At 37.4% G+C, this 19,891-nt stretch overlaps 4 protein-coding genes and 1 long non-coding RNA gene across 6 annotated transcripts; 2 read left to right on the forward strand and 3 right to left on the reverse strand.

Moving 5' to 3' along the window:
• Positions 1 to 436: 436 nt before the first annotated feature.
• On the reverse strand, positions 437 to 2,602 carry LOC131438661 (uncharacterized). The gene is made up of 2 exons (XM_058608818.1): positions 1,119 to 2,602; positions 437 to 1,005 (listed from the first exon to the last, which is right to left on the reverse strand). The coding sequence occupies exons 1-2, from the start codon at positions 1,395 to 1,397 to the stop codon at positions 457 to 459; spliced, it is 828 nt and encodes a 275-aa protein (XP_058464801.1). The 5' UTR covers positions 1,398 to 2,602; the 3' UTR covers positions 437 to 456.
• A 152-nt stretch (positions 2,603 to 2,754) lies between these two features.
• Positions 2,755 to 5,862, reverse strand: LOC131436215 (uncharacterized). 2 transcript variants are annotated; one of them, XR_009230596.1, is made up of 5 exons: positions 5,622 to 5,862; positions 5,328 to 5,562; positions 4,507 to 5,265; positions 4,313 to 4,441; positions 2,755 to 4,212 (listed from the first exon to the last, which is right to left on the reverse strand). It is a non-coding gene; the product is annotated as an uncharacterized LOC131436215 (long non-coding RNA). The 2 variants fall into 2 exon arrangements; XR_009230595.1 differs by having other exon boundaries at positions 4,275 to 4,441.
• Positions 5,863 to 8,535: 2,673 nt separating this feature from the next.
• Positions 8,536 to 10,397, forward strand: LOC131437989 (uncharacterized). The gene has a single exon (XM_058607719.1). The coding sequence runs from the start codon at positions 9,096 to 9,098 to the stop codon at positions 10,380 to 10,382; it is 1,287 nt and encodes a 428-aa protein (XP_058463702.1). The 5' UTR covers positions 8,536 to 9,095; the 3' UTR covers positions 10,383 to 10,397.
• Positions 10,398 to 14,302: 3,905 nt separating this feature from the next.
• LOC131436998 (zinc finger protein 891-like) lies at positions 14,303 to 16,712 on the forward strand. The gene is made up of 3 exons (XM_058606020.1): positions 14,303 to 14,502; positions 14,607 to 14,823; positions 14,879 to 16,712. Exons 2-3 carry the CDS (start codon positions 14,617 to 14,619, stop codon positions 15,677 to 15,679), a joined length of 1,008 nt encoding a protein of 335 aa, XP_058462003.1. The 5' UTR covers positions 14,303 to 14,502; positions 14,607 to 14,616; the 3' UTR covers positions 15,680 to 16,712.
• A 1,083-nt stretch (positions 16,713 to 17,795) lies between these two features.
• On the reverse strand, positions 17,796 to 19,833 carry LOC131436999 (zinc finger protein 595-like). Its single transcript, XM_058606021.1, has 3 exons — positions 18,871 to 19,833; positions 18,109 to 18,821; positions 17,796 to 18,051 (listed from the first exon to the last, which is right to left on the reverse strand). The coding sequence occupies exons 1-3, from the start codon at positions 19,018 to 19,020 to the stop codon at positions 17,925 to 17,927; spliced, it is 990 nt and encodes a 329-aa protein (XP_058462004.1). The 5' UTR covers positions 19,021 to 19,833; the 3' UTR covers positions 17,796 to 17,924.
• Positions 19,834 to 19,891: the final 58 nt, after the last annotated feature.

Below are 19,891 nucleotides of genomic sequence, written 5' to 3' on the forward strand. Positions count from 1 at the left end.
ATTTTAGATAATAGAGTAACCATTCAGATGATCATCGATGACAAACATTAACGTTTGAAATCCGAACAATTGAATGCAGACGAATTCTGCTCCACACCTGATTAAAATATTTAAAAAAGAAATTCTGGGAAAACATCCGTAAACTGTGGTATTGCTAATCTTTTTCTTCGGATTTCTTTGAGTGGCGTTTTCTTACTTAAGCTGACTTAGCACAGATAAATTAATCCTCGAACATTCATCGCACTAGACACTGCAGTATTACTAATTTTTTCTTCTTATTTATTCTGAGTGTCGTTTCCTAACTTAAGCTGGCTTAACATAGATAAAAATTATCTCTCGAACATTCATCGCACTAGACACAAATCGACATACTGACACGTTGAAAACCCATCTGGAAATGGATGTATTCTTCAAACAATTAATTCAACTCAAAAAATTAACCAAGGATTAGCTACATTAGCGACCTTGCGCGTAATCCCAAACAGATTTTCCTTTTATTAAAACATCTTTGAATCCTTTCAACCCATTTCCAATTTTATACCACATTACCTTATCACAGACTGGTACGACTTCTTTACTACTATTTCCAATATTCAATTTCGAAGTCATGTCACAGTATATTTCCATGGAGTCCATTTGTCTTGTTAAGTTAATAACAAGTGTTGGGCACTTTTGCGGTACTTCGTATTCTTCTAGTAAATGCCAGGTATCCGAATCAAGATCTGCCCGCAATGTAGAATTTTTAAATGACTCCGACGAGTTCATACCAATTAATAAGAATGTGTTGGTGGTTCCTTTTACTTTCGGCTTCAGCTGAATTTCATCCGCTAGGGTAAGCTTCATGGCAAGCTGTTTTAAAGCGGCTTCCGAAGAATTTCGGTGATGATTACGATTGATCTTCGGAACATTTATAAGGAACGCTTCTTTCGCGGTGTACACTGTAGTTCCAAACAAAACCATAAACTGTAAAGTTTGTTGGCTTTCCTTAATTGCAACTGATAGTTCCTATAATGTAAACCATTGAATTTTTAGATAAGCGTTTTCACTGTTTATTCTACAGAAAATACGGTAATGTAATTTCAAATGTTTTCCAACGCAAAGGTCTGAAGGTAACTTACTTCAAATAAATGACTTATAGATTCAAGCAATTTGGAAGCAGCATTACATTGTCTTCTGATCTGAAAGTTGTTATATGCGGGATTTTCATCTGGACTTTCAACTGGAGAGCTTGGAATTTTTTTCACAATACTTTGAAACACTTCGAAGCAGAACGGGATTTGACAACGTTGAAATAACAACACCTTGATTACTGTTTGAACCATGCGAGAACATGTTTCAACTGTATTCACATCTATATTTAAATTGATATCTAGAGTTGTGATCATGTTTTTTCGCATTTTGAAAGGTAATTTAAAAATATTTGCTGACCGCTAAAGAAAATTGAATCACTTGTTTTTTTTTTTGGAAAGAACAAAACCGACAAACTAGAGATAGGTAATTCGCTCCTGAGCTGTTCCAGTGAATCGAATCTATAAATTGAGGTGACTTGACTGCTCACAGCTCTTTTTCAAAGAACCGCAGCAGCGGCCACGACGTAAAATACACTGGTGGCGTGATAAGACAGTTTTGGTTGTGTTGGTAATTTTCTCACGAAATTAAGTATGGCGCGCCGGGATTCAAGCATGTAAACATAAACAAACGACCATTTCAGATCGGGATTTAACTTCTAAGTTACTCCAATTGTCGCGCAGCCTGGCGAATCTTTGGCACTAATTGAATATCGGAACATTTTTTCTTAAAGGGCTTGCAAGGTAACGTCGAAATATAGAAAATTTTACACACATTCGATTCTGTTCATTTCGTTGGAGCAGGGGTTCCCAAACTATTTTGGGTCATGGACCCCTTTACTAAACTTTACTCAGACCTCCATCAATAAATTCCTTTGAAAATTCAATTTCTTGCTCTTTTAATATTGATGTAAATACTTACCTATTTCTGTGGATGGTGAAATGAACACAACTTTTTTAGCGTAAATATTTCAAATAACAACTTATATCAAGCAATAGGGGGTCGATTTCAAGATCTCGACCCCCATAGTCAGTTTTCGTTTACGTCGACCCCCATAGCCAGTTTTCGTTTACGTCGACCCCCGCAAAAAGGATATCGACCCCAAGGGGTCTATATCGACCACTTTGGGAACCCCTGCGTTGGAGGAAGGATTTGGCGGATCGCACTGTGGTATCTATTACAGTTATTATAGATAATGCAGTGATTGTGCTGTGGGTGGCATTTCAAATGCAGGTGATGAAAACGATTGAAACATCCGGGAACAAAACACCGCATTTCGCTGTCAATATTTTCGCAAACAGAACCAACTCTAAATATTTTCATAAAAGCAACTCCCGGAACGTCATTTGTTTATGTTTTTTCTTCTTCACGTCTCTCTGTTATTCCAAAATAAAATGACAACCGCACTAACACATAGAAAAACGTGATCACCAGGGTATTTTACATCGTGAGCAGCGGCGCAGCTCACAAGTTCACCGCACTGTTAAGGTGGAAACAAGCTATACGAGTAGGGATGTCGTAATATCGATCGATTAATCGAGTAATCGATTATTAACCCAGATAATCGAGTAATATTTAAACGATTAGCTTAAAAATAATATTCGATTATTGAGCTAATCGAATAATTAAAAAGCCCATAGTAATAATCGAATAAATAATCGAGTAATCAATTAATAACCCAGATAATCGATTAAATTCAAATCGATTAGTTTCAAAATTGTACTCGATTATTAAATAATCGAGTAATTCGAAATTTCCGTTTTCCCTAGCTACGAGCAGAACGGATCTTCAAACAACCCCAGATACGCATGGCTGACAGATGGCTGACAAAACGCTGCCAGCTGGAAAAATATGGCTGGCAGACATTCTGGTGACCAACTGTCTCACCGCTGCCAGATATACAACCAAATACAAATAATAATACCCCTAAGTCCCATACAAAAGCATGCAATTTTTTTGGTTCACCAAAAGAACAAGTTGGCCTAGCCCATCCCTTAGTTTTGAACTGACATATCAGAATGGTAGAAAAAAAAACATATCTGGCAACGCAATATTGAAGTTGCCATGATACGGAACTAGTTTGTTTGTTGTTTTCCTGACTTTATGTATTGCATGCTGAATACCAGTTATGCAGTATTTAATAATCGCAGAGATCGAAAACCTCATGATTCTGGTTGTATCGTAACATTATGGCTGAATGAGTCGAATGTACAGCATGATATAACCGTACGCTCTAGCAGGGAAAATATTATGTATTCTTTTGCTTTCTGAAAATCCCGCTAGTGGTTCTGCTGAGTGTGTCAGTAAACCGCTTATTTTCTACTTCACAGAATAAAACATTTATTTCTGGAAGAGCAGAACAGATTTATGTACATACTACGCAACTAATTGCCGGTTTAACAGTTGATTTCATTTATATTGAAAGTGAACGTGATTTCTGGAATAGTTTTGGGGCATCTCTTCTAATAGAAAATGATGCCATAAAATCCCTATTTGATCGCAACGTTCAATGAAGAAATTTTAAAACTTGGAATAATACAGAACACTATCGTTGGATCTTGGGATCATGTCTTTATTAGACTTGATTCACTTTAGGCCACCTCAATCATCACCGGTTTGCAAGTATTGTCGATTCAAATAATAGACCAAGGCACCTAGCTTTGACAATTAGTTTTCGGTAGTGCTTGAATGATTAAATTCGATCGTATTATGGAACGGATTCTTTATTTTTAATACAACAATACTTGTAACGTGTAACGAACGAACTTTCTCACTCACTAAAGAAATTATCACATTTTGCAGGAGTTGACTGAAATACAAAATGTCTTCATCTCCTTTAGCCCCTTTTCCAATCAATTCGTATGGAATTTGATTTGGAAGTATGATTTCCAAACGGATTCCGAACCAGATGCAACAATCGATTCCGACTCGGATCGGTTCGGAATCGGTTGGTGTTTGATTCGGAATCCATTTGAAGATTATACTGAACTCCGAATCAAATTCTTGACGAGTTAGTTGGGTTAGCAGGTAATAACGACGGTACGACCAAGCACTTCGGAGGAAAATCAAAACGAGAAGTGTCCTTAAAACGATTACAGCTAATCACTAAACATTGCATTAACAGTAATAATCTTCAACGATAATCTGTAACGAAATTAGTGCTTACAAATAAAATATATATTCATCCACCATGAAACACGTGTTACTTCTTTGTAGCGAACACTATCGTTTTAGCCAGCCATACCAATGACCTTAACAGTCATGTAGATTTGGCACGCACCGCCTTTACTTTTTTGAATAAATGGTTGCATGAAGCTTCCACCGGATCTTCCTGTTCAATCGTTTGTTTCACATTCCGAATGTATGGATTCACCTGAAAAGCTGTCCTTCGAACAGTTTATTCAGTGAGATGATTCGTGAACTAAGAACGATTCTTACTCGAAGGGTTCATCAACCGGTAGGAATGCACTAGAATTTTCGGTTATCCAGTTACTTCATAGTCAGTATCCAACACAGGCCAATGACGTAATTTGTTTAACTGTTCTGGGTACTCGTGTCATTACCAAATACAAATTATAATACGGAGTACTCCGACAAATTTTCAAGGACACATTTTGCATCGTGCGGTACATTGTCATGATACACTGTCAGAGTGACAATGTACTTTAACGAGTTTTCTATGAAACTAGCAACACTGAAGGGTAAGAACAAGTTCACCATAGTTACTGTTTATTATAGTGAAAAATAAATAAACAAACAGTTTTTATCTGAGAATCAAGATCACAAGCGAAATGTAAGTTAAACAATAATCTAGAATGGTTAAGCCACCATGAATATACTACTAGCTGTATTGATATTTGTAGATTCGTGGGTGTTTGTGTTCATTTTTCATCTTTTGTGCTAGTGCCGGTGATATTTAGACTGATTGTTGCAGTTTAATACAGCAACGATAAACATAAACAAAAAAGTTTGTTTTGCACCGTAGCAACTAGCATAAAGCGTTGCCAGAAACGATCTCCTTCAACATTTTCAAACTATCGCAATAAAAGGGAGTAATTTGCTAGGCTTACTTGTTCAGGCTGTAAACCAAACATTGGCGGTTCGTTTGTATGGGACTTAGGGGTATTATTATTTGTATTTGTCATTACTAGATGTATGGCATACGCAGGCCCGTTAGCTATACGACCGACGATTTTCCTACTTGGAATAAAATGTTAAATATATCACCGTTCAAATTCATGATCGTAAACCACACTTACTTAACAACCCTGGTATGTCGGACCGTATTATCATTCTGAGAAATTGTAATATTTGTTATGCTGTCGATATCTGACTGACGTTGGCAGATGATCGGTTTGGAGAATCAGTTCCGTCGGCAAAAGTTTACGATTATTCGTTGTCACGGAAGCCGATAAAGCGATTCTTACGAACTATCCTATGCACATTCGTGCGATTCTTGCCTTAAATTATGTGGAGTATTCCAGATAGTCAAAACTGTATACAAAGATTAGTCGATAAAATATAAGCGAATTTTTATAATTTGGGAATACTACCTCATCACTAGATCATGATAAATTCGATATAACGAGTTCAAATTGAACGGTTAATATTTTGGTCCGTTTCACTATTGCGTCGCACAAGATTTCCCAGCAGAATCAAACTTAGCCACGCAGAGTTCATCGTTGGAATGTTCCGAACTTCGGAGGATTTGTATTTCTGGCTATCGATTTGCAGACAAAACAAAACTGTTTACGTCTTTTTCATAAAAATAAACAGTAACTATGGTGAATTAATTTTCACGACCCCATCTTGATGGAATCAAAATCGGAACTTCAAAATCAGCTGATTGCAACATAAACAAACAAACAGTAATACATTTGTTTTACGTGTTTACCTTGTTTAGTGCACGAAAATTAGTGAATTTGGGTCGACTCTCTCACAATAACTTGTCGGTTTACCTTAAATACAGCAGACAGTGTTTTAGGACATCAAGCGGGGATAATTTTCACAATTTGAGAGTCGCGATGAGTATCAAAACATCGCAGTGTTTGGGGCTCGGAACGCGAGGGGCTCAACGTAATCAGTATACTTTCAAATGGCTGGTGCTCACATGCCGGTGTGAGATGGGTGAATTTTCACTTTTCAGTGTTGCTAGTTTGATGGAAAAATCGTTTAGGTACATTGTCAGTTTGACAGTGCATCTTGACAATGTATCGCACGATGCAAAATGTGCCCTTGAAAATTTGTCGGAGTACTCCGTATTATAATTTGTATTTGATACAACCATATCCACCAGGATTTTTCCACATTGAAATCTTTAACATTTTCAGCGAAGGTGAAAAGATTAAAACGCTCGGCTAACTTAGATACAGGCGACTTTGTTTGACAACCGTCACTGAATCAATTTTGGTAGTCGTCTGGTGGCCATAACTGTCCAGGTAGCCAAAACCAGACCGACGACACGACCTGCCACTCGCTTTTAAAACTGTATCGTAAATCGAGCTACCCCTCAGTAACTGGTAATGTCAAAATGATATCTTATTAAAAATGTTTGATATTGGCAACGCGGTCTGAGAAATTGTTGTTTTCGAAATAACAGTTACAGTAACCCTAGCTACCATTGTTTATCTTTTCACAGCTAGCGGATTGCCAGCTTTTATGCTTAAGTCTAAGTTCTTGGTCAAGACATAGTGCCTGAAGTAATCGTACTCGGTTTCTTTTTTGCACCAGCTCAATCTAGAGCAACTCGAAAGTTCTCAACGTCGACTGCGGATCTACTTCAAAATTGAACAAGAAAGATGCTATCTGGAAGATAAAAAATCAAATTAAAGAAAAGGTTGATTATTGGTATAAAAGCTACGCTGAAAAAAAGGAAAAAATATTATCAACTGTAGGACACGATCCATACCAAACCTGGGTTCGTAAAATAAATTCAATAACAGAGAAACACGATTACTGAATCGACTGATGGCAGGGTACGATTTCTCAAGATATTGGTTCGCAAAAATGAAGATAATAGAGGATTGCTCTTGTGAGATATGTGATGAGCCGGAAACTGCAGAACACGATATCACAGACTAACAGACATGACAGTACGAGTAAATTCTTATGAAAATATTTTTTCGTGATGCACTAGTTCCACCTATATTGAACTGCGCGAACTATTTACTATCTGTACACCCCTTGTGTTATGTAAAAGTTTTTTTACTAGTTGGTTTCCCCTCGTTTGTCAACACCGATCAGCTGCTTGCAGGGATGCCTGATTTCATCAAAATATTTGAAATTGAATCGTCACAATAAATTATTGGATTACGTTGATAATATATTTAACTTTTTCGCGATGTTGGAAGGTAGCCGTTTATTTGACTCAATGTTGTTCATCTAGACTATTTTTTATTGTGGTGGTAGTTTTCACTCGACATCAAGTGGTGGCAGACCAGAAGCAAGTAAATATTGTAACAAAACGGGTTCGATTTTGTATTGCGTTGGAGGATGAGAAGTAGGGACAATTATGTATATAGTTTTGGCAATATGTATTAAATCTGAATCCTGCATGAAATTCGCACGGACGTATACAAATCAATACATTACAGGTAATTCTGTATGAACGGCAACTCTGTTGGTAAATGAAAAAATTAAACACAGTCTAGATGACAGACATGATGTTTTTGATAGGGTAACGTGGCGCCATCATGACACATGTGAGTACTGTCCCAAATAAAGGAATATTCGAAATGACCGTTAAGATGATTGAAGAATCTAATTTGAGTGTCCTGTCTGTTAGTCTGTGGTAAATAGTTCGCGCAGTTCAATATAGGTGGAACTAGTGCATCACGAAATAATATTTTCATAAGAATTTACTCATACTGTCATGTCTGTTAGTCTGTGTATTTACTATCTGTACACCCCTTGTGTAATGTAAAAGTTTTTATACTAGTTGGTTTCCCCTCGTTTGTCAACACCGATCAGCTGCTTGCAGGGATGCCTGATTTCATCAAAATATTTGAAATTGAATCGTCACAATAAATTATTGGATTACGTTGATAATATATTTAACTTTTTCGCGATGTTGGAAGGTAGCCGTTTATTTGACTCAATGTTGTTCATCTAGACTATTTTTTATTGTGGTGGTAGTTTTCACTCGAAATCAAGTGGTGGCAGACCAGAAGCAAGTAAATATTGTAACAAAACGGGTTCGATTTTGTATTGCGTTGGAGGATGAGAAGTAGGGACAATTATGTATATAGTTTTGGCAATATGTATTAAATCTGAATCCTGCATGAAATTCGCACGGACGTATACAAATCAATACATTACAGGTAATTCTGTATGAACGGCAACTCTGTTGGTAAATGAAAAAATTAAACACAGTCTAGATGACAGACATGATGTTTTTGATAGGGTAACGTGGCGCCATCATGACACATGTGAGTACTGTCCCAAATAAAGGAATATTCGAAATGACCGTTAAGATGATTGAAGAATCTAATTTGAGTGCCCTGTCTGTTAGTCTGTGACGATATTTTATACTGCCTACGTTATACAAATGTACGCACAGAATATTCTTTTGAATGCAAATATTCTAACTTGATTGAAATGTTTAAAACAAACAATGAAACCCTGTTGAAAGAAATTTGTTGTTTCGTGAATGAGTGTCAACTAAGCATTTGAAGCAAAACTATACCAATAAAATAGCAGGGCATATAATCTATAGTTACTAGCCCTTTCCGCAGCAGCAGCGTGACGGATGTCAGCTGCGAACAGAGAGGAAGAAGAAGAAGAAGAAGAGATTTTATTTTTTAGTTGAAAACTTTGGTCGACTTCCGGTTGAGTGGCAAATTTCGGATAACGTGTTGTCGCGATTCGCTTCGGAAAACAGTTATTTTTACATTATACGGAATCCTTCAAAATAGGAAAAATTGTATAAATTGAAAGCATATACGGTTAAACAGTGATATTTGTTGAATTACGCGTAAAAATTGCATTTTTTAAGAGTGTGAAAGAAAAAGTGAAAATCTAACCTCAAAATGTCCGATCCACCCGACAAGAGGCAGAGATCGAAAACATATACTGTATACGAATACAATGAACATGACGTATATCCATACAGAGTGATTGTCCAGATAAAGAATGACGACAACGGTCAACAAAGGATTAATAAGTTATCCCTGGGAAGATTGTTTTTTAAACAGGACGAATATAAAAGAAGCATCGAGAACATGCGAGCTCTGGGCCGCAACAAGATACTTGTTTTTCTGAAAGATTATAAAACAGCGAACAAGATGCAGGCAGATTCTCTTCTAAAAGAATGCAACTACAAAGTTTACATACCGCGCAGTTTTATATCAGTAACCGGAGTAGTAGCGGGTGTTCCAGTTGATATGGAACTGGAAGAAATTTTAGAGAATATCAGCAGCGAATACCCCATCCTCGCAATCAACAGATTACACCGCTTTGAAGCAGGAAATAAGCTACCAACCCATCGAATTAGCATAGTTTTTCGTACCAGCAAATTGCCTTTCGAAGTTCGACTGTACTGTTGCATAAATAAAGTGAGACCATTCATAAACAAACCCATCATATGCCTCAATTGCTTACGGTATAATCATAAAACAGATAACTGCCGCTCCAAAAAACGATGCGGAAATTGCTCTCTCCAGCACGATGAAACAGAGTACGAGCACTGTCAGAATAAAACAAAATGTCTATACTGCAGAGACAACGACGGCCACAAAACATCTGATGAAAATTGCCCTGAAAGGATCCGTCAAAAAAACATCAAATCTATAATGGCAAAGACCACACTCACCTACGTTGAGGTAAAAGAGCAGAACCCAATATTAACACAAAATCGATACGACATCTTAGATAACACCGACGAGTTCCCCACTATCGCGGAAAGCTATGCGAAGATGGTCAATGGATCACATAAACCTATCAATCAAAAACTGTACAAAGCACAGAACAAGCGTCCCATAAACGAGGCCAGTTCCAAAACTCAAGAAAAAACGAACATAGATAAAAAGAAGAAAATGGAGAGAGAAGAGCAACAGAACGGCGTAGCGTTGTTCAATAAATTTCGTGTCGACGATTTCGAAAAATGGGCTCGAACAATTGAGGAACAGCGAAAGGAAAAAATTGAAGAACAGATGGATACTCGAACAGTTAGAACTGGAAATGGCTCGAAAACAGTAGCGAGTAACAACCAACAGCGTACATTGAATCAGATGAAAGACAGGTCTCGTTCCCGAGACAGACCCGATACAAGACCAAGCAGGTTAGATTGGTCGAAGGGTGCAATCAACAAGCAGTAAGTATACACGTCAGAGTACAACCTTAAATTCTTGCAATTAAACATCCAAAGCCTTGAAAAACATAAAGACGAATTGACTAGAACGCTAATTAATGAAAAATATGATGCAGCATTCGTCTCGGAGTGCTGGACAAAACCGGAACACGAAAATGTAAAATATAGGGTGCCAGGGTTCCATACGTACCTGAATTCTAGGGATGATGGTTACGGAGGTGCCGGACTAATTATCAATAAAGAGCTAAAAACGTGCATTATAGAAGTTCCAAGTTTCCCTAAGACTCAAGCAGTCGCAAGAAAAATTGCCAACAATGATCTGATCCTGGTGTCGATATACGTCGCTCCAAACATATTTCACTTAGAACTAAAAGAAAATCTCAAAAATATCTTTCATAAGCTGATGAGGTTTGACAAAGTAATTGTGGGAGGTGATTTTAATTCACATCACGTCTCATGGGATCCAAAACATTCTGATAATAAAGGAACTGCGTTATTTGAACTAATAAATGAAGAAAATATCATCCTGCTTAATGATGGTCAGCCAACCTTCATACCAACTGAATTAGGAAAGTCACCTTCCACCATTGATCTCGTCTTAGTCACCCCTCAACTACTCCTCAACACATCCATGAAAATACTTGACTATAGCATAGGCAGCAAGCATATGGTGATAGAAACCAACATTCACCTAACAAAACCTATTAAAAAACAAAATTTCGTGAATCAGAAAAAAGTTCAAAAGGCTTTCCAAGAAATCAGCGCATTAACGGTAGTAAACTTCCAAGAACTGCAGGCCACCTCTAAAAATATACTCAAAAACTCGAAGCAAAAAAATAGATACAATCCCAAGTTTTGGTGGACAGACGAGGTCGAAGAGGCCTGGCAAGCCAAGGGGCTAGCCAGGAGCGCATTCAACAGAACGGGAGGGCTAACAGAACTCCTAGTTTTCAAAAGAACGGAAGCCAAGTTCAAAATATTAAAGAAAGAGTCTTCAAAAAAACGATTTGAGGAATTTGTGAGTAGTTTCGATCCTCGAACACCCCTTAAAACGGTCTGGGAGAATCTGAAGCGCTTGAATGGAAAAAAGAAAACAATACAGAATATTCTTGTCCACGACGATCCCGCATTAGCACAACAATTCTTAGACAAACATTTTCCAAGGGAGATCGCTTTGGATTTAATGCCTTTTTACCGACCGAATTATGACATAATCAACACAGAGTTCTGGATAAACTTCCTTGCAGCTAAAGTGAACTCATCACCTGGACCCGATAGTATTTCTTACAACTCTCTTAAAGTGCTAAATACCGAAGTTCGGAACAACATTATTCGTGACATGAACCACATGTGGAGAACAAATTTGATAACTGAGGAAATGCGAACCATAAAAATCGTTGCCATTCCCAAACCAGGAAAAAATCCTGAAACGGTAGATGGTACGCGGCCTATCTCGCTCGTCAACTGTGGGTTGAAAATGCTCAACGCAGCCATACTAAACAAACTACAACAGCATCTCGACAAAAAATTCATACTACCGGAACTATCCTACGGTTTCCGCAAGGGGAGGTCCAAGAATAGTTGTATAGAATATGTCACCAACAAAATTATGCAAATAAAACGCGACAATCACATAGCAGCGGTAGTATTCATAGACCTCAGCAACGCATTCAATGCTGTGAAGATAGAATTGCTAGAACAAGAGCTATTGAACAATAACATCCCACCAGAATTCGCCAGCTGGATGATTGCATTTTTGGTTAACAGACCTATCCAACTACGAGTCGGCAAACACAATCTAAAACGTCATGTAAGCCAAGGGTTACCACAAGGAGATGTGTTATCGCCCACAATGTTCAACTTATATACAAAGACGTTACACAGCATAAAAGTAGAAGGCGTTGTGCTTGTGCAATATGCTGACGATTTTGCAGTCATTATAGAAGGACGCAACACTGAAGAAATAGAGTCACGTGGCCAGCAATACTTGGATGTCTTCGTTGAAAAGGCCAAAAACCTAAACCTTACCATCAACGTACAAAAAACTAAGGTGATAGTTTTCAACAACAGTCCAAAAGAAATGAACATAAGTGTGGAAAACAACAAAACTGTAAGAATGCATCCTTATTTAGGCATCACACTAGATAAGTCATTGCGATATGGCCCACACATCCGTGGACTCCTTCGCAAACTAGCGGAAAGACTAAACATAGTAAAAATAATCAGTGGACTAAAATTTGGCAGCCACCCTGAAACACTCGCATTAGTATACAGCACGCTCTTCAGAGGGTTCATCGAATACGGTGTAAGCATCTACGGATCGGCTAGCACCTCAAACCTGAAAAAAATAGAAACAATTAATAATGCATGTCTAAGGAAAATAACCGGTTGCACGAGAACAACACCACTGAACACATTGCAGTCAATATCAGCACAACAGCCTTTGCCGTTCAGAAGGACAAAGATAGTTGGACGTCAACTGGTCAAACACTGCTATGCTAGATCGCCAGTATGGAACCAACTAAAGCAATTGAACACGCACGATACAACCAAAGTTTCACTTACAGAAAGAACATTCCAACGTTTTGAACACGTATTCCAGAATATGTCTTACGAGACAAAAAGTGACAGACGATACGAAGAAGTGCAAATTTCCTCCACCTGGAACGATGAGCCATGGCCTAAGAAAACAACAAACGTAAAAATTCTCAAACAGCTCTCTTTAGCCCTGATTCATGGAAAATACAACAAACGTCAACTATTCTACACTGATGCATCCAGCAATGGAGAAACCTGCGGCATTGGCATATATCACGAATCGAGAAATATAAGAATGAGTCTACGGTTACTGCACAGTGTATGCATTGTTTCTGCCGAAATTGAAGCTATATACGTAGCACTACAGTACATTGAAAGGAACTCTATTACAGGAGCGGTAATCCTGACGGATTCAAAGTCCGGATGCGATATAATAACAAGCAACAAAAACAACACACGGCGGGATTTCGTTATAGATCAGCTCCTGCAAAAGACTCCGAAAACCGGAACATCACTCCAATGGATTCCCGGACATACGGGATTAAATGGGAACGAGATGGCCGATCAATTGGCGAAAGCGGGCATCATCAGTGATAGAATCTGTGAAAACAAATTTTTTATTCATGACGCGATGATATTCTTCGACACGATAACCGATGCAGAAACACAGCATTGGTATATCAACTATACTGCCGAACTTGGAAAAGGAAGAAAATTCTTCCAAATAAGCAACACGATCCCTAAAAAACCCTGGCACCACAAACTGCCGCTGAACAATATCGAGGTCCGTACACTAAATAGATTATTATCTGGACACGACTACTCCAATTTCTGGCTCTATAAAATGAAAATAACAGATCACAGTATCTGTAATGATTGCAACGAAACAGATAACTCTGAACATGTATTATTTTCTTGCGTGAAACACACCACTATAAGACGAAAATACAAATTAGATGAATACAGGAATATTTATCAAATATACAACAAACAAGACTGCAAACTTTTACAAAATGTAACCAGCTTTCTACGCGAAATCAACAGCACTATATAAAGACAATCATAAGAATTTTCAGCCTACTTGTCATTATGACCAGAGATGCCAGTCAGAAAAACGAAAGTCCACCCGACTCAAAACAATATCGCTGGCAATATAGCCTCACGGCTGTGCCATTCCCCTTTGCTACTGCCAGAGATGCCAGGTCTGCAGATTTGTCTGTAAATCTGCAGATTTGGGGTATAGTGCTGCAGACATTTTTTGTTGTGCAGACTTTTACAGACTTTTAAAATTCTCGCAGACTTTTGCAGATTTTTGAAATTCTCACAGACTTTCGTCTATATTTACAGACTTTGAAAATTTCCGCGACCTTTTTTTTTTTTTTTTTTGCTCACCAAGTCAGTTTTGCGTGTCATACTTTGTATAGAAATTGCTGCCAGCAAGACATACTTCTGACTGCAGATTTTTTTTCAGATTTACAGACCCTGTCTGCAGATATTTGAAATTTTTACCTGGCATCTCTGGCTACTGCTGTCAACAGCGGTGGCACATAGAAAAGAAGAAGAAGAAGAAGAAGAAGAAAACTTTGGTCGTAGGTTGATTAATACTATTCTCGTTTTCCTTTTACTTTTGTGATCCATTTAAAATCTATTGTGTTAAGAATTATTACTAGCATAATTGATGTTACCAATCTAGGTTTACTGCAATGGAAGGAACATCAAAACCAAAGTCGGTTTTAGAACAAAAAGACTTTTTTGCGAAACTACCATCAGTATGCCGAACATGTTTAATTGAAGACAACGCTGTGGATGGGGAACTGTATCAGATTGAAGAAATTTTTGTTGAGGAAGACATTCTCACAGAAAAGATTCAGTCTTTCGAAGAAATTCTCTGCTTGTTTATAGATGACGATGTAACTTTAAATGCCCCAGTAAATGCGCTTTGATTAATTATTGCTTAATTTACAGATCAACAAACAAAGCTTTAAAATACCAAACAGTGTATGCCTTTCATGTATTGAAAAGGCTCGCTTGGCATTCCAGTTTGTCGAAATGTGTCGTCGCACTGATGTCATGTTGAAGGAATACTTGTCAAGAGATGGTCTAAAGTTGGAACACAACGATTTGGAAACACATGCAGAAGTTGGAAATTGTGCTTTAGACGTGTCAGAAGATGCAAATAAATTCTCAACCGACGAGAAAAAGCAAAATCGGTGTGAAACATGCAACAAAACATTCAGTCAGTCACAGACATTGAATCGACATAGGAAAATCCATTCTAAAGATTCACAATCAAGAAAGTCATGCAATTTATGCAACCGTTCATTTCTTCGATCAGACGATTTGCGTAGACATATGCGTATTCATACCAATGAAAGACCTTATGTCTGCAATCTTTGTTCGAAAGCCTATAAGCAATCGAATGAGTTGAAGGAACACAAAGCGTCGGCTCATTCGGAAAAAGGTTTTCGGAAGACATATTCATGTACTCTTTGTGATAAACAGCTTGGTACCAGGAACGGTTTATATGTTCATATGAAAGTACACCGAGGAGAAAAGAATCATTCTTGTTCGTTTTGTGAAAAGCGATTTGTAACTTCCGGTGAATTAACATCACATTTAAGGCATATCCACACGTTTGAGATAAATGCAGAAGTATTTCATTGCAATGTCGATGGCTGTACTAAAAACTTTGTTACTAAATCAGCACTCCGACATCATCGGAGCAACAAGCATGCTATTAATGAACTCGCCAGTGCGCAAATGTAAGAAAGATCATTTCAGCATGAAATTTTCAAAACGACGAATAACATTGCGGCTAAACGGAGAAAAGCTATGTTGAAAAATAATCGCGAAATATTAAATGCTTGTTAAAAATAGGTAGTTAAAACAACTTTTTCTCTTCACTAATGTCGTTTTCGCTTGATTCCAAACCTAACCCTGTTTCCACCCTAACTGCTGTCAAACTGTTTTTTAAACAAGTTTTGAACCTAGTTTCAACGTAATTGAACTTAAAATCGAGTCAGTTTCGAACCTGATTTTTATATCGGGTTTGCTCACACCCCCGTTGCTAAGTGCGAACCCAACTCAGTTTTGTGAAGTGTTCGCTTGATGAAACTACGCTGAGCCAGTCTCAGTTTTACCAAGCTCTAAAAAGACAAAAAAATTCAATTTGTATGCGCGCAGTGATGAACCGTCGGGAAAAAACCTTCCAACCTGGTTTTTATTTTTTGGGTTTTAACCGGGTTTTTTTCCCCAAGAGCTTGAAAAACCCCAAAGTTTGGGTTTTTTGTCTTTTCGTCCAAATTATAAACTTCCATAATTTTATTTCAAAATCTCGCTTCCCTACATATTTTATACTGTTCAAATTTCATCACATAAAGTTAGTTTGCATGATAAACTATTGTCATTTTGCATTGACAGCGTGAAGTAATCTGGGGCCGTATGTTTATTTGAAAAGCGGCAGAGACTATGCGCCCTCTGTTATGGTGGAAAACACACGCTCCGAGAACCGGATTATATCAAGTTGCCATTGGAATTCTTTCATCACCAACAACATCAGCAGCGACGGAGAGATCCTTTAGCACATTTGGTTGGATGCATAATAAGAGGTGCAATTGCCTAACCACCGAACGAGCGGGAAAATTAACTTATCTTTTTTATAATTACAAATTGTGCAAAGAAATGTGGGTTCAACCCGATATTGCCAAAAATTTAAGGGATGTTGACTCAACAAATTTTTCAAATTCTTCGGAAAATCAATAAAACCTTATTAAATAAATATGAGAGTCCAGAAATATTATTTATTAGTGTTTTACCTAGAAAAATACCCAAAAAGGAAAGAACCCAATTTTCCCATGAAAAAAACCTAATTGACCGGGTTTTTTCCCACGGAACTATTCCCGAGAATAAAAAAAGCCGATTTGGTACATCACTGTATGCGCGCAACGTATCATAGTGACTAATTCACTAATTGTAGCCACAAAAATAACTTTTAGGCAAAAACGAGACTTCGTCGTTTTGTAATTTGTAAGTTGCTTTACAAAAATCGCAGTGTACATTCGTCGTTTTGTTACTCGCATTTGTGTTAAAGCCAGTTTGACTCGAAAACATTAGTAATAGCTAGTTATCCATATCAAGTGGCAAAACTTGACAGTCGATTCGTTTTTAATAAGTTTTTAGACTTTCGCTTTCGTTTGAAGAACAATTTATAACGGTTTCTATGATTGGAAACAAATCAAATTATTTAGTATTTTTTAACAAGCTTAATAGTAACTCGAACCCATTAAATATCTCCAACACTACAGCTAGTCTCGCTTTCAAAATATCACACTAGAACGGCTTTTTTCTTGAAAAACTATTTTGTCGTAAATCCGCGCATATACTTTTGTTTATGCTTTGGATCAATGATCAAAACATTGCCAATTGACGAAAATAGTATTGATGATTATCTTTCATTGAATGGAAAAAAGTACACCCGTTTCTCACTAGAGGTGCTGTTAGTGTCACCGTACAGTGGGAAATCTATGTTTATTTGATTTATGCTACTGTGGTTGTGTTAAATGCGCAGGTAACTTTGTACATGCATTTTAGGAGCATTTACGTACCCATTTTACACCAGACGGCGCTTTTGGTATCACGGGTTGCTCAACTACATTACTATTACACTTGGGAATCTAGGTTTATTTTATTTATGACAGTAGCTAACGGAAAAAAGTACACCCGTTTCTCACTAGAGGTGCTGTTAGTGTCACCGTACAGTGGAAAATCTAGGTTTATTCAATTTATGCATACGTCAAACGCATTGATAGTTTTTTTAGTGAATCTATATTTAAATGAGAAACGGTGTTCGGGTAGTGCGTGTATTTGAACAATTCTTACAAAATGCAATGAAAAACTCGGTGTTTACTTTTGTTACTCAAGACGTAATGAACATTTTACACAGATTTTTGGATCTCGAGCTTCTGTGATTAAATTATTTTCCAATAATTTTACAATTTCAATCAATAAAGCGTTATTTACTCGTATGTATAGACATATGCTCATTCAAATTTTTCACTCGTTTGAACGATCTTTCGCAGAGTGTGCATCTGTAAGGTCTCGCATCTGAATGTGTTTGTTCGTGCTCTTTTAAGTGATATCTGCAAAAAGAGAATAAGTAAATATACTACAAAAAGGTTCAAACCTGTAAAACAAACTTCATAGCAAACATTTTTCCACATAAATCACACTTAAATTTACGCTGTTCATGATTTAGACTGTTGTGTTGATGTAGTCCCGTCGAAGTATAATAAGATTTATTGCATAGTGTACAAATGTAATTTCTGGTTGCTTTATGTTTTGCTAACACATGATAACGTTGCGAACTGCGATCAGTAAAAGATTCCGAACAATGCTCGCAGTTATATAACTTTATTTTGAGATGAATTGAACGAATATGCTTTCTAAGAGTCGTATCATGAGTGAATTGTTTGGAACAATGCGCACAAGTGTAGCGTTTCACATCAGAATGAGTTGGTAGATGTTTGCTCAACTGTGACACAAACTTTCCACATATGGGACAACATTTTCCCTTTCGAAGTGTTTCCTGAGTAGACTCGATTTTGCCTATGTTAATGAATAGTTCATTACATACGCTAAAATCGTCAATTTTACTGTGTTTTGTGCTGTTCTCAGCGAAATCTTTGCTTTGAATATTGCAGTCAATTGCCTGGTTTTCCATAGTCATATTATCAGATATCGAAGCTTCCTCTATTACATTCTCATCATTGTTATCATCTGCTCGCAGTTCCATAACTTGTTGCAATATATCGTATGTCGTTAAGCAGCGGGATTCAAATTCAGCGAAGTCAACTACGCTCTTCAAACATAGTTGACATATATTGTTAGGCAAACCATCGTTTTCGTCCACCTTAGAAAAACATTATTAAATCATGTATGTTTTGAAGTATTAGTTTTACCTTTGAAATGATTATATCTGTAGCTTTCGACAAAACATCATGAATTCTTCCGTTCTCAAGTATCCGGATACAATTGTTCTGTGACAAACAGAACCGACAAATATTTTCGAACTGCTCCAACAAGTGTGTGCTATCGTATTCAATGGCCATTCCTTTTTCGGATCAATGAACCTACTTAAAATTCAATGTTGGTAGCAACTTCGGCGTTTAGTATAACCAGTATCACTAAATTTCAAAACAATAATTTCTAATTGCATATCAGAGATGCCAGGTAAAAATTTTAAAAATCTTTAGACAGGGTTGCAAATGTCTGTATATCCGAAAAAAAATTTGCAAGTATGTCTTGCTGGCAGGCATTTCTCTATAAAAATCTGTAAATTTTGATGAAAGTCTGCGAAAACCTCGATTTTCAAAAGTCTACTAGAGTCTGTACAAAAAAATATCTGCAGCACTATGTACGAAATCTGCCGATTTACAGACAAATCTGCAGATCTGGCTTCTCTGTTGCATATACACACCAAGGATGCCAGGTTATCTTTTCAAAAATCTGTGATTAAGCCAAAAAACCAACCCGCTCCTATTAGGCTTTCTGACAGCTCACTTACAATCACAAATGCAAACGAGATTGGTTTGTTTTCATCAGGAAACGCATGCCTTGAACACGATTCAGACGATCATTCAACTTTCGTCGACGTAAAGATTAATTTATTAATTTTTTTAGCCGAATATTGCACACGTACCCGACGTTAATATGTTCCGTGAACTTGACGTAGTGCCCCTCCATATGAATTGCTTACAATTAATGTTGTTGTTCCGTGACCGTTCCATGCCGGTGATAGTCGCCTGATGCTACGCGTGAATCGCTTTTACATATTGTTTTGTTTTCATCAGGAAACGTATTGGCCTCCCATTTTTCACTAGGGCCGCCGTTAATTTTTCATCGGGCATAGAAACCTCAATAGCGGCCCCTACACGATCATTAAAAGTGTCATTACTAAAAAGTAATGACACTTTTAATGAT

Source organism: Malaya genurostris, chromosome 3 (assembly GCF_030247185.1).
Source record: "Malaya genurostris strain Urasoe2022 chromosome 3, Malgen_1.1, whole genome shotgun sequence".
NCBI classification, from domain to species: Eukaryota; Metazoa; Arthropoda; class Insecta; order Diptera; family Culicidae; genus Malaya; species Malaya genurostris.